Source organism: Enoplosus armatus, chromosome 6, assembly GCF_043641665.1.
Source record: "Enoplosus armatus isolate fEnoArm2 chromosome 6, fEnoArm2.hap1, whole genome shotgun sequence".
In the NCBI taxonomy this organism is placed as follows: Eukaryota; Metazoa; Chordata; class Actinopteri; order Centrarchiformes; family Enoplosidae; genus Enoplosus; species Enoplosus armatus.
The window spans coordinates 19,522,591-19,535,811 of record NC_092185.1 but is presented as its reverse complement, the minus strand read 5'-3'; the positions used below and the strand labels follow the sequence as shown (position 1 = coordinate 19,535,811).

Here is a 13,221-nt window from a genome sequence, read left to right as displayed (position 1 = left end):
AGTTGGCAGTTTGTTCCTGAACACTGTTGGCTTGGTTAGACCATTAGACCGATACTGGGCAAAGACAGAAAGAGAATAAAAGACTGGAAGAATGAAAGAGAGTGAGCTTTGGGAGGGACAGACTTCTGATTTTGTCGACAGAGAAACAGGATGAGATTCAACAATTGTCCCTCAAACACACGCACACACACACACACACACACACACACACACACACACACACACACACACACACACACACACACACACACACACACACACACACACACACACACACACACACACATTGAGCTGAGCTCCGGGCTTTGATCACTCACATGTAGAATGACTCCTTTCTCCAGCAGGCTCTGTTTTTTGGCAGTCATCACAAAGTAGTGCGTGTCATCCTTGTAGTAGACAATGTTTTCCAGGTCAATACCTACAAAGACCAAGAGAAAGATGTATTGTCACATACCAAACACAATCATTTTCCTTATTGCTATAGCTGGCTGTCATGTCGTCATTAGGAGAAATTTACACGACTCAGAGCACATAAAGCAAAGCCCCGGGGACATCGTCATGTCAGCAATAAATTGTGGCAGGCTTGGCATCAGACCTAATGTTAAGCATTTTAATTGGATGAGCTGACAAATTCGTAATGTCATCCTAGGACAGACTATTTCACCAAAACATCCTTTGGCATCCACTCCTTACAGGAACCCTTCCAGGGATATCCTAAAGCAATGGAGCAGAACAGAGCTGTGACAGACCTGTTGCTTCTCGGAGGTCTTGAAAGAACTTCTGGTTGAAGATGAAGGCCACCCCGCTGATCTCCTCGACCTTTGCCTCCGCTGTTGTGTTCCTGTTGATGAAGTTAGCAGTGATGGCGATGGCAAGCTTGCCCCGGAACTCCTTACGCCGAAACCCTGGGAAAGATTACATGATGAGGAAGCAGACCTCGAGGTCAGGAATCAGTGCGAGCAGACCTGAACTGTGGCATCATTAATTAATTCCCAAACAGAGAGCAAATCCACAATCCCAAAATCACATAACAAGGTTTTTAACCTCTCATGTGCTCATGTTTGCTTTTATAACAACATATAAAATCCTGCACATGCATACTGTACGCTAAATGCAAACAGGTGTTCTGCATCATGACAACGTAAACAGATTTCTAGCTTTTCAAGCTGTGTGACTGTAGTTCATGGTTATCCCAGAGGGAGCCTGCTGCTTCCATTCATTGATGCAGCAGTCAGTAGTGCAGAGAGGGGTCATGGTACTCTGCTCCACAGGGGTTCCCTTTGCCTGTGTGGCTGTGTGTGAGGCTCAGCCAATTCAACAATTCCTATTCTGCTCTGCTGGGAGAGCAGTCAGAAATACGGTTTGAAGCAGCCAGACACAAACAAACACACACACACACACACACACACACACACACACACACACACACAGATGTGCACAAGTGTTCATTCATACGTGATGAACAAAGTGAGGTCAGGCACCCGACCACAGCAGCACACAAGTGAGATCATAATCGCTCTGACTAACCTCCAATTTCACTTAGTAAACAAATAGTGCTTTGTCTTGTTTAGTCAAGTAAAAACTGCACTACTAACGTATTTCTACCAGTCAGAACATGAAGACTTGCCTGGTAGTGTGTTTCTCCTTCCGTCCGCTCCAATGATGACATCGAACTCCAGCTCGTTGACAGGGTGTGTCCTGGGGTGGACCTCGGCCCTCCAACCGATCCCTAAGAAAACACAGCATGTGTAATCAGACAGAAATGCATCAACAGAGCCAGCTTAGAGCCACTGACAGAGAGTTCTCTGACGAAATACATGTTCAGTTTCCATTCATTTTTCTTCAGCTTGTCTGGCAGCAGTTTGACTCACTTACTTTCAGTCTCTTGATCTTCAGGGGGCTCAATAAGACCCTTGAACTCGACGTTGACATGGATCTCAATGCCCAGCAGGAGAGCCACTTTGAGCAGCATTAGCTGAAGCTGACGAATACCTACAATACAACACAGAGAAGGAAAGAACATTTGAATGACATCAGAACTACTAAACCCAACAAATGTAACTTCCTAATTCATACAACACATGTGTCATACAGAGTATATTACTAGTGTATGCACAGGAGAGGAAAATTTCTCATGTGTACTCACTGATATGATCGATAGCACCAGCACAGAACTTTCCATAGAACTTCTTGGCCCCGAGACCCCTGAGGTCCTGGATGGTGAAGGGCCAGAGGTGCAGCACATTGTTCCTAGAGAAGGCATCTCTCTTCTCCAGCAGCACCACTTTGGCCCCAAGGAAAGCCAGCTCGATGGCTGTGCGTAAGCCGCATGGTCCCGCACCAATGATCAGACACTAAATACAGAGACACGCAGATGTTACAGACGAGCTATAAGAAAGATCAACCATACACATGGAAAACCAAGTCAGGACAGCAGACTCACTGCTCATCTTTCGCCGCAGGCTACAAATGGCACTTGTATCTCACATCTCACTTCTTTAAAAAAAAAAAAAAAAAAAAGCACCTGCGATGTAGCTCTCTAACACGCTTTTAGTTGTTTATTTGGGAGGGCTGCACTTCCAATTTTTGATAACATCTAGCTCTGGTTCTTTTTGAGTTTGAACGCACTTATTGTCGTTTCGGACAAAAGCATCTGCCAAATAATGAGGTGAATAACGGGATGCATTTGAAGAGACTAGAAATCAATTTAGGCAGTAATAGTTGATGAGCTAAGATAAGTAAAGCAAAGCCAACTTAAGCGGAGATAAGTCAAGCTAAAATGAGCTAACATAGCTAAGATAAGATAATAACTGTAAGTAAGAGAACATAATATAAGCTAACATAGGCTAAGCTAAGATAACATAAACTAAGCTAAGATAAGTTAACATACCATAAGCTAACATAGTCTAGGCTAAGCTAAGTTAAGGTACAACTTTATTCATCCCAAAGGAAATTGTTTTATTTAGTTAACTGACGTTATTTGTGAATCATAGTTCAAAGCTGCACTAGTCTTTCAATTCAACAGTTGTGTTCAACAGTAGTTCAACTTTTCAACAAGAATACAGCAGGTTTATCAGCCTCAACCCTTATTTTGGGGTCAGCTACATATACACTGCAAACCAGAGGAGCTGACAAATCAGATTTCTAAGACTGAATTGAAGTAAACGGTCTCCTCTACAGAAATGAAAAAGTGTCCCAGCAGTGTCCTTTCATGTAGAGCAATCACACACCAGTCTGGCTGGTAAACATGAGCGTCACATTACATGATTCCTTGACATCGAGGATCAAATTTTAGCTCTCAATGAACTGAAGCCACCACCAAGCAAAGCCGCCCTTAAATGAATCATGGATTTTGTAATCATCCAGGCTTACCTTTGAGTTGGCACATGCACGGCCCTTCTTGTACTCCTTCTGGCCGGCCCTCTTGTCTAACTTTGCCCAGAGTGCCTTGGCCTTCCAATAGTTGAGTTTGGACTTGAGCTTGTGGTAGAAAATCCTGGACTCGATGGGCTTGACTTCCAGGTGGTCACACAGCTCCTGGAAGGCCTTGAGCGTGCCCTTACACGTGGTCGCCTGGACGAAGTTGTCAAACAGGACATGGGACCGGTTCACCCCATCTCCTCCAGTTGCACCGGCGCCTCCATCCCCCATGATCCAGACTCACACAGGGCTGCGAGGGCCCCTCACCCCCCAGGCAGGGGTCTCTGGGTCCAGCCCCTGCCCTGGAACACGCTCTCTCTGGTGGAGGGTTCTAACTCCCAGCCTCAGGCATCTTCATTCTGCAAGCAGGAGAGAGAAAAATAAAACTTGTGATTCATAGAAGATAATTCAACCTTCTGCATCAAAGTTCAGTGCTGTATAAAACATTACCACATGTTGAAATTGGGCAGAAAAGCAGACTTACATGATTACAGCTTTCAGTGCTCAAATGATATCAACACTGTCCAATCCAATGTAAACAAAGACTTTAATTAGACACAAGGAACCAAGTTTAGATTGCCCACGACTACTTGCCTCTTTTGTCGCCCTCTTAATGAAATGAGCCCAGACCTTCTCTAATTAGACAATCCTACGTATGACGGCTGGTCAGACAAGAAATCAAAGCACCAATTGAGGATAAAGACCCAAGTCATTTAAGGTTGCGCTGTCATTCTTCTGCAGCGACATGACCTCAAACAGCCTCTTATCTGTGTAGGAATGAGTCTGCCGGACACAGGAAGAGTCCTGAACCCACACAAAGCTAAACAGGAAACACACGGGGCACAAGTGTGTAGACATGTCTGTGTGGCACGAATCACAGACAGACTCCAGACACAGGAAATAGCCAGTTTATAACCAACACACTATGAAACAAAACACACAATCCAAGTCATTCAAGAAAATGATTTTGCAATAGATAGCACCGACCATTTTGTCCACTGTACATGCCCCCTCGTTTGCTATAGCTTCCTGAGTAAATACTGAGTGAGAGTTGACTTTCGCTGTTGATTTACCTGCTATGACTTGCAGCAGTGCGACTTTAATGTATTCCGCCTTTTCACCCCCAAAGGGACGAGATCATTCATGTTGTTTGGCGTCTGTGGCTCAGCTGTCACGGCTGGAATGTCTTGATGGGCTCTATGTCTTTAACTCTGACTGTATTTAGCAGCATGAGCAGCCTTTAAAAAGGTCAGCGTTACTCAACATCAGTGCAAGTATGAAAAGAAAGATAATGCAGAAGGGAAGGATGAAAGAAATGCCACAAAGCGCTATGACAAAAGTGGTAATGATGCCTGCGGAAAAAAAAGAACCTTGTTTGATCCAGTCTATTTGCTGAATAATACGCTTTCAGCCAAGCAGTGGCTCTGGTTTGCATTAGCGCCGCAGGGCAACGATGCAGAAACTTGCTTTGCTTGTTAAGAGGTTCACAATGGCTCAGCAAATAGGATACATAACTCACTGCCATTCAACATGTAGACTGACTATCCCAAGAATTTGCATCAGTTAGGAAAACAAAAAAATATTAAATGAATAGTTTGACATTTTGGGAAACACACACTTATATTATGATATGAAGCTACCGCCAGGAGACTGTTAAAAAGACTAGATACGAGGGGGGGAACCTGCCAATCAGCACCTATAAAGCTCACTAATAATATGTGCAGTTTTGTACAGAGTAAACAAACAAGATGCAACATGTTAATTAGCTTTAGAGGTGCTGGTAGGCAGATTTTATTACTTTTGGACAAAGCTAGGCTAGCTGTTTCCTCCTGTTTCCAGTCTTTACGCTAGGCTAAGTATCATATTTACTGTACAGACATAAGAGTGGTATCAATCCTCTCATCTAACCCTTAGCAAGAAAGTAAATAAGCATTTCCCAAAATGTCAAACTATTCTTTTAAGATTATACAGTATGTGTGTGGCGAAGAAACTCATCTGTTAAGTCAGTGTCAAGACTCCAGGGACCTAGTCTTTTGCTCTAAGAACAAAGTCACCAATCAGGTGAAGACAGGACTCCCGAGAAATCCTGAGGAACACACATGAATATTTACAATGTCAGCCACTTTCTCTGTAAAAGCTTGAGCTTTGTACTCCACTGTCCCGGACATTGATCTAGTTCATGAAAACCAATGTAGTCCCAGTCCCAGTGGCAACACATGATGAAAGGGAGGCAGGTACAGGGGTCAGCTGGCCTCCTTTACACAACGTGCCAACTCCTCACTGCAGTGAAAACAGCGGGCTCTGCGTTTGGCTCTGCCTCAGTCAGTCAGGATCAGGGCTGAAGGGTGCAGTGCCAACACAAGCAATTAGATCACATGCTGCATCATTTCCTCCTGAGTGAACATCCATGGTTTGACTATCACCTCAAAAAATGTAAAAATAACAGCACAAGCTATAAGGTCCACCCACACCTGCAGCAGTTGTGGTCTGTGGTTATTTATGTGCACACACATACACACACCTGTACTCGATAAATCATCTGTGACAGCCCCCCCCGGTATCATTTTAGTAGCTTATATGCAAAATACTGTCAAGCACTAGTCCCTCTGTATGACAGTCAAGATCAGACGGCATCAAACAAACAAAATAGGGATCCTCTGATCAATTGGGTGTCATAGGAAACAGCCAATGTTCATTACAAATGACTCCTTAATTCACTAGTCAATAATAATGACTGTGGGATGGACAATAGGAAAGGCAAGTAAATAACCGTCACTCAAATAGTTATCAGGCATCTGAAGCCTGTTCCTGTTTATCTCCACAAGGACTCATGACGCTGCGGTTGATTGCAGAGCAGACTGAGATGCAGTCAGGCTTGCAGTTTCTTAAGTGTGTAGCAAGTGAGGGGGCCTGTGATAGCACGCTGCGGACAAACATAGATATAAGAGAGCTTCAAGTTTATTTTCTACAAAGAAATGGGCCACTGTATTAGTGTCAGATTCTGGCATCACATCCATGCAGTGTACATGCAAGAACAATCCAGATAAGTTAAGGTGCAAAAAGTGTAGCATCAGTGCCGATAGGCTAATCTATGAATTGACATCAGCTGACAACTTGTAATCTAATCAAAAAGCCTGACAGGAGCATCTGAAAACAAAACAAGTCTGAAATGTCTGCCCTGAATTCTTACCCTCTGCTCTTTGACCCTGCTGATAGTTTTCAACTTAATGACAGAAGACAAGCAAAGAGATCACAATTCATCAGCACTGAGACCATTTTATGAGGGAGAGTAAAGGAAAGCAGGGCATCTGAAACTCATGAAACCATAGTAGGAAAGAAGACACATCAAACTGAACAGGAACTTGGGAGGATGGTCTCAGAGGGGCAATATCTCACTACATGGCTTTGCGCCTCTTGCTATGCTACTCTCCCCATTCATAGCAGGGGCAAAAGTGATTCCCTCTGTGGGCTTTTCATTTTACTGCGAAGACACGCGGTTTATGGCAACGCATCAAAAGCCAAGCACGGGAGCTGAAAAGATACTGTAACCTTTATGACACATCTGAGAAAGCTAGCAGTAAACATCTAACACACTTTGAGGTCTTTGAAGAAAACGGGGTTGCAACTACTGACTGACATGCTGTGTCACAGTACGTGTATGTCAAAAGATGATACAGCTCAAGCAGGTCCGCTGTGACATGCTACACCCTGACCCAGCTTTATGACAAGACACCTGGCCTATAATTTGAATAATAGTAGCCTCCTGCAGAGACCCGTATGCCCACTCAACAGGAAATGTTGCACCACGTCTTTCTGTTTGGGAGAGAATGGTGACGGAGAGAGCAAACACATGACGGATTATCACATTGATATTACTGGCCAGAGTAGCAACGTGACATTAAAAGTATCAAGAAAGGATGTTTATGAAGTAAGCAATTTATTTCCTATTTCCTTCTACAATGCTAAAATTCCAACCAAACCCTTTAAAGTGGATAATAAAACGAAGAAAAATCTAAACAGCTTTGGCTCAGCACGCACTCAACATCTCCTGACATCTGGATGAGCTGCAGGATTTCACACATTCACAGAATTCACACAAGAATTACACACATGCATGCAAACCCTTACACACATAACACCCCCCCCCCCCAGTATACACATACACACACACAGCATGCCTTTGCTTTTGGCTGGTTGCATTACATCATCCTCTAATCTAAAAATAGAGCCAGAGATTAGGCCACTGGGCTACATGTTTGACAGCAGTGCTGTTGACACTGTCACTACCAGCAGCAATAAATAACAGACTGGACTTTAAATAGGAACTGATTTCTAAGTATATTGTAAATTAATATTCATCAAAACTTGTGGCTTGTATGTTTTGCTTTGTTGTTTGTTTTTCCTAGTTTGGTCACAGTGGAAAAACAATCTGGGATGCCACATTATTCCATGTTTTTATTTTGCCTGCATCTAATTTCATTTTCATTCCAGGAGCAAAGCCACAGACCTAAAAAAGCAACACATAACAGCAACAGAGAATAGAGAATAATATGGTGTCCAAAACATATTTTTCTGTCGATATAACAGAGAACAGAATACCAAGGAGAATCAGAGGAGTTTGGTGAGGTGCTCTCTCACTGTAGACAAGGTCAGCAAAAGAAAAACAATCCAGAAGCTTTGAGGTAAACAAACAAATTGCTTACCAGCCATAACGGTACTGAATAACAGGGATGACCGTGTGTCTGTGTCAGTGTGCATCCTGAAATAGTGTTTGGTCCTCCTTCAGTCTCCAGCTCAGGGATGACCGATGCTCAGAGGACACCCTGGAGATGAAAGTAACATCCCGTGCCGTCTCCTCCTCTCATCCATCAGGAGACTTGGCAGAGAGCAGGAGAGTGCAGGATGCAATGCGATCCTTCTCCATGAGCAGTGGATATCTTCACAATAATGGAAGTACAAGCAGAACATTTAGTCCATCGAACTTGTAGAAGACCACACCCGATTTACCAGTTCTTAAAAACCCTGTAATAATAGCTGGATTTAACAGTTTTATGTCTCCGCTTATTTCTACCTGTTTGCCTTAAGACAACTGCGGTTTCGTCTTTGTTCTTGACAGTTAATGATCACCTTTACATCCCCTGTGTACTCATTATGATAGTCACTGGAGGTGGCTATATTACAGTGTGACTATAATGCTAATTACAAAGAAATGCAGCAGCAGCAGCAGGTGTGGTCTATTCAGGGGTGAATGGATCATACTGACAACAAAAGCATTTCTCCATTATTTATCGGGCGTTGTGTGCACAACATTTAGGCTAAGACAAGTACACATCTATCATCACGTAAATGAAAACACAGAACATTTTAGGAAATTCAATCTGTATGCTATGTTCATCTAACTCTCGACAAGAAAGCACACTATTCCTTTAAAAACTAAAATATATCAAATCAAAATTAATAGAAGTTCAATCAATTAAATGTTATGCTCAAACAATTTTAGTCAATTGATGGGAAATGTATCTGCAACTATTTTGGCAAACTTTTAATCATTTAAGTCAAGCATTTAGCAAAAATGCCAAACCTACGTTTGTTGAAGCTTGGGTTTTGGTGCAGCCCTGTACTCAAACAGCTTACCATCTAACAAATCTACACATGATAAACCCTTAAGCATTCTCATCATACCCTTTGTCCTTTGGCATTTATTTTTCTCCCTAGTTCACTCTAAACATCACAGCTGTCTGTCTCCGTCTGGCTGACAGAAACACATCAACATCATGCTGTCTGTCCATTCTGAAATGTTTAACCAAAGAAAAAGTAAGCATTCAAATTTTATGACTATGTGGGTAACCCAATTATGATAAAAAGTCTGAACCATATCCAGTAATTTCCACATTGATTAAGGAACCAAACGGTGATGCCTTCAACTAGAATTTCCTCATGAAAGGAGTGTGTGTGTGTGTGTGTGTGTGTGTGTGTGTGTGTGTGTGTGTCTGCCCTCTGCACAGCTGTGCATAACAATTAAGGTGCAAGCAAGATGCAGGAGTCCATTCATAAAATTGGGTTTTCCCTCGAACATAAAAAGCATCAGACTGTAATTTCTTCAAGCGTATTCTTTTATTCATATTTCAAAAGAACTGGAGCTTTGTGAGGGATGCCCATCATTACTGTCTGCCTGTAAACAAAAGAAGGGAATTCAAAGCCTCAGGTCAAACTCGACTGCGAGCTAAGTCTGAGAGGTATCATCCAGAATGGAGTCTATAAACACCAGTGTAGAGAGCCTGTTAGTCTAAACCAGAACATCAAAAACTGGTAGAAATATAATTACCCAAAATGACAGTAATAATGGATTGTCACTCCAAACAAACAGAATGATAACACATGTGAAGCTTAAGTCAACAAGGTGAATGAATAGCTGTGTTACGCTCTTTGATATCTTATACTGTACAGATATATTCATTATGCCCCTATGCAAACTACTATTCTGCTTTTCATATACACTGGATCAGGCCACAGGAGCGGAGACAGTTTTGTGTCTATTCACATCAGCAGACAAAGCCTCGAAGCTGTGTACCCTACACAAACATTTGTTGACGGAAACTCGACTTGCTGCTGGCAGAGGCCATCTCCAAACCATCTGGCTTTTGAATCACTTCTGCTTCTGACAGTCAGGCCGCACAGTGCGGCTGAGCACTTCATGTTAGCTCCTGCAACTGGTACAAATTTTCATCAACTCCAGCAACGGATCAGCCTCTGAGCCAATAAACATAAGAATTCCATGTTGTCCTCTCTTAAACGCTGAACAGACTGACACATTAATATTCAGCACAGTAGAAAAACATCATGTTCTCAGTCAAATTCATCATGTCTCTGGTGTCCTGGGACTCAGTGAACTGAGGTTTAAAGCACAACATGTGCAAGCAGGATCCTCCGTTTGTCCCGGCTTCATCACTGTCTGACCAGTAAGCCATCCATTGCTTAATGCAGTTGGGTATTTGATGCCCTTTTCATCTGAATTCTTTCCATCTGACAAGATAAGCACCATTTTTCAAAAGCAAGAACCTTCCAGGTGAATAAATAACCTGGATAATATGTGCCTCATTGTGCAGTACATGAATAGAAGTAAAGTCAGTAGTTTTCAGTACCTGGCCGGCACCACTTAACCTCCTCAAATTATGTAATCTAAAAGGCTAAAGTGATTGTAGGTGAGACGTTGTACTCCAAGATAAACACTGGTCCCAGTCTGCTCAGTTGTGCTGCCAAGGTAACCCTCCATTCTGCCCTAAAAAGAGAGAGCTTAACTGAATCTGAGCCCCATTACATTTCTGAATCTACTAGCCTATATTAGATCCATTCCAACCATGACAGGGGATTTCAAATGGATTGGTTTCAAAGTGCAAAATAGCACAGCCAATGAAAAAATTAACTCTCTCTGAGACGACTCAGGGGAATATTTACTGACGACAAAGGGTCTTTCTTAGGAAATCCATATTAGTAACGGCTTGGGGGGGGGGGTTTATGAGCCTGTGCCCAGACTGCATGCATATGGGTGTCAAACATGGTCGATTAGAGCTGCCTGCCAGCACTTGCCGCAGCTATTTGATTTAGGAAACCTCTCAAATCCCAACTCAAATGCCACTTCTCCCACCTTCATGCCTTTCATAACAAGAGTATAGCAGCCACCACAGCTATGCAGCCATAAACACAGTGAACCACAAGGGGGATGGAGGAAAATGCAAAAACACTGTAAAGCAAAGCTATCAATAGCACTGTTCATAAAAATCTTCATGGATTTTTTTACATTTGGTTATCTCTGTTGTTGATTTGCATATTTCACACCAGCATGCGTAGTGAGATTGAGGCATGTGTCTGGTTATTCATATACCCAGATCCATCCTTCCCAGCAAACTAGGAAGTGTAATCTGAGAGCGGTAGGCAAACACAGTCACCACAGACTAGTCTCCAAGGCTTAGTCATGACCGGTGTGGAATGGAGGCATGCAGGAGAGAAGGAGAGGATGCCTCAGACCGGCTACAGGACATGTTTAACTGTTTGGTTTTTTCGATTGATCTCACACTTCAATCAGAGTGGTTCTACTTTTTTCCTGATAAACCAAAGTCTCAAATTGACTCTTTTGTCTCTCTATGTGTTCAGACATGAAGGATGATGGACAGGAACATAAACAGCTGGGCCAAGACCTAAAAAATGACCTTCGGGGCCTCATAACTAGATCACACATTAATACACAAAGGGTAACCCAAGGTATGTTTCTCATTCTGGCAGGCCATGGGAAACTACCGTACAACTCTCTATTCTCTACAAGTCTCTCTCCTCTCTTTCCCATATTAATTACAAAGATAATAGTTAAACTTTGAAGAGGGCTCAGCAAACGGCCAGAATTCCTGTCTTTATGGAGCGCCTCTGAATGTAACAACCAGGCAGACTGGAAATAAGCAAAGAACGAATGAGGAATTATATTCCCGCTACGGACATGGTGTGATTTCTTGCCAGGGTTGACTGAACTGAGAGGGTGAAATTGTGGTTATGATACTATTATTTCTATTATGTTATGATAATAGTTGTTATAATGGCGGGAGATTTCTCCTCTGATATTTGTCAGAGGGAGAAATTTCGTAATAAAGAAAAGTGACACATGTCAGTGAGCAAATGTCTCTGTCAAAATGCAGAAAAGATAGAAAAAGCATAAAAAGCTGCTATATTCTGATGTTAAATGTTAATCCAAAATAAGCAATGGAAGAGCAAGAAAAAAAATATTTCATTGAAAAACAAAAACAACAATGTCCCGGGTGTAGTCTACCACGTGGACCTGGACCTTCATTCAAGATTTATTCTTTCCAGATTTACCAACATCAGTGTCTCATTTGAAATAATTTTATGACCGTCTGACAAGACCAGAGAAACCAATGGCTGCCTTGCAAAGCCTTGATGGGACATGCAACACAGTGACACGCAGCCAGCACAAACCATAATCCTGTCATACCCTACACTTGCTTTCTCTAATCTCAGCGCGTGGGCGCAGTTGTGAGGAGTTCAGATGGTAAACAAGTCGCGGGATGTGTGGGGATTGTAAGATGAGGGAATCAGCAGAATGAGCTACCGACAGTCCTCTCTGCACCAACACTGACTAGCCAACACCCATACCTTGACCTGCATGCCTTGACCTTTCTCCAGGGCTCAAACATCCTCAGACTTTGACTTGTGACAGCCTGTCAGAGTGCTGTAATGCAATCCTGAGGGCTCCAGTTGAGAACTAGGTTATATTCTCACTGAATCAACTACAAGAGTGAAGACCAGGATACCTAATAGGTCGACTGTAAGTTAAGGACTGTGGAGAGCAGGTATACAAATATCCGCTGGGCCAAGACCTACCCTCCTTGGTATGAGGTTAGCCAGTGAGTGCATACTCCTAAAACTCATTATTCAGTGTTGGCTTTCACTCAGGCAGTAACAGAAGCCTCATTTACATTACTGCTGCATTTGACCAACTCTTCAATTCACTGTTTAGTCACATAACTAAGCAATGATACATAAAGTATATAGTATGTATGCATTATTAGTATGTAAAGCGTATTTTCCTATGTGCAAGTCAAACCCACCAAGAAAACCTATAAATGTGCCCCAAAGTGAACTCAAATATAGTCTAGATCGCACACACATGCACATCAAACAGACAGCGGCGTGAGAATATGTAAGAGTGGCTTTCTTCCCAGCCCCACATTGCTCAATCGTTTCGTCTCCCTTGTGCCAGTTCCACTAAATAATCCAGCACACCCAGGACCAGAG

At 42.7% G+C, this 13,221-nt stretch overlaps 1 protein-coding gene across 3 annotated transcripts in view; it reads right to left on the bottom strand.

Annotated features, from left to right (window-relative positions):
• mical3a (microtubule associated monooxygenase, calponin and LIM domain containing 3a) overlaps window positions 1-3,651 on the bottom strand; it is a 42,964-nt gene extending 39,313 nt beyond the window's left edge. For all 3 annotated transcript variants that reach the window (XM_070906673.1, XM_070906675.1, XM_070906674.1), the window contains exons 1-6: window positions 3,373-3,651; window positions 2,147-2,354; window positions 1,876-1,992; window positions 1,628-1,729; window positions 750-905; window positions 318-418 (exon numbers count right to left, since the gene is read on the bottom strand). In XM_070906673.1, coding sequence (XP_070762774.1) covers window positions 318-418; window positions 750-905; window positions 1,628-1,729; window positions 1,876-1,992; window positions 2,147-2,354; window positions 3,373-3,651 — 963 coding nt within the window. The remainder of the gene's footprint in view (window positions 1-317; window positions 419-749; window positions 906-1,627; window positions 1,730-1,875; window positions 1,993-2,146; window positions 2,355-3,372) is intronic.
• Window positions 3,652-13,221: the final 9,570 nt, after the last annotated feature.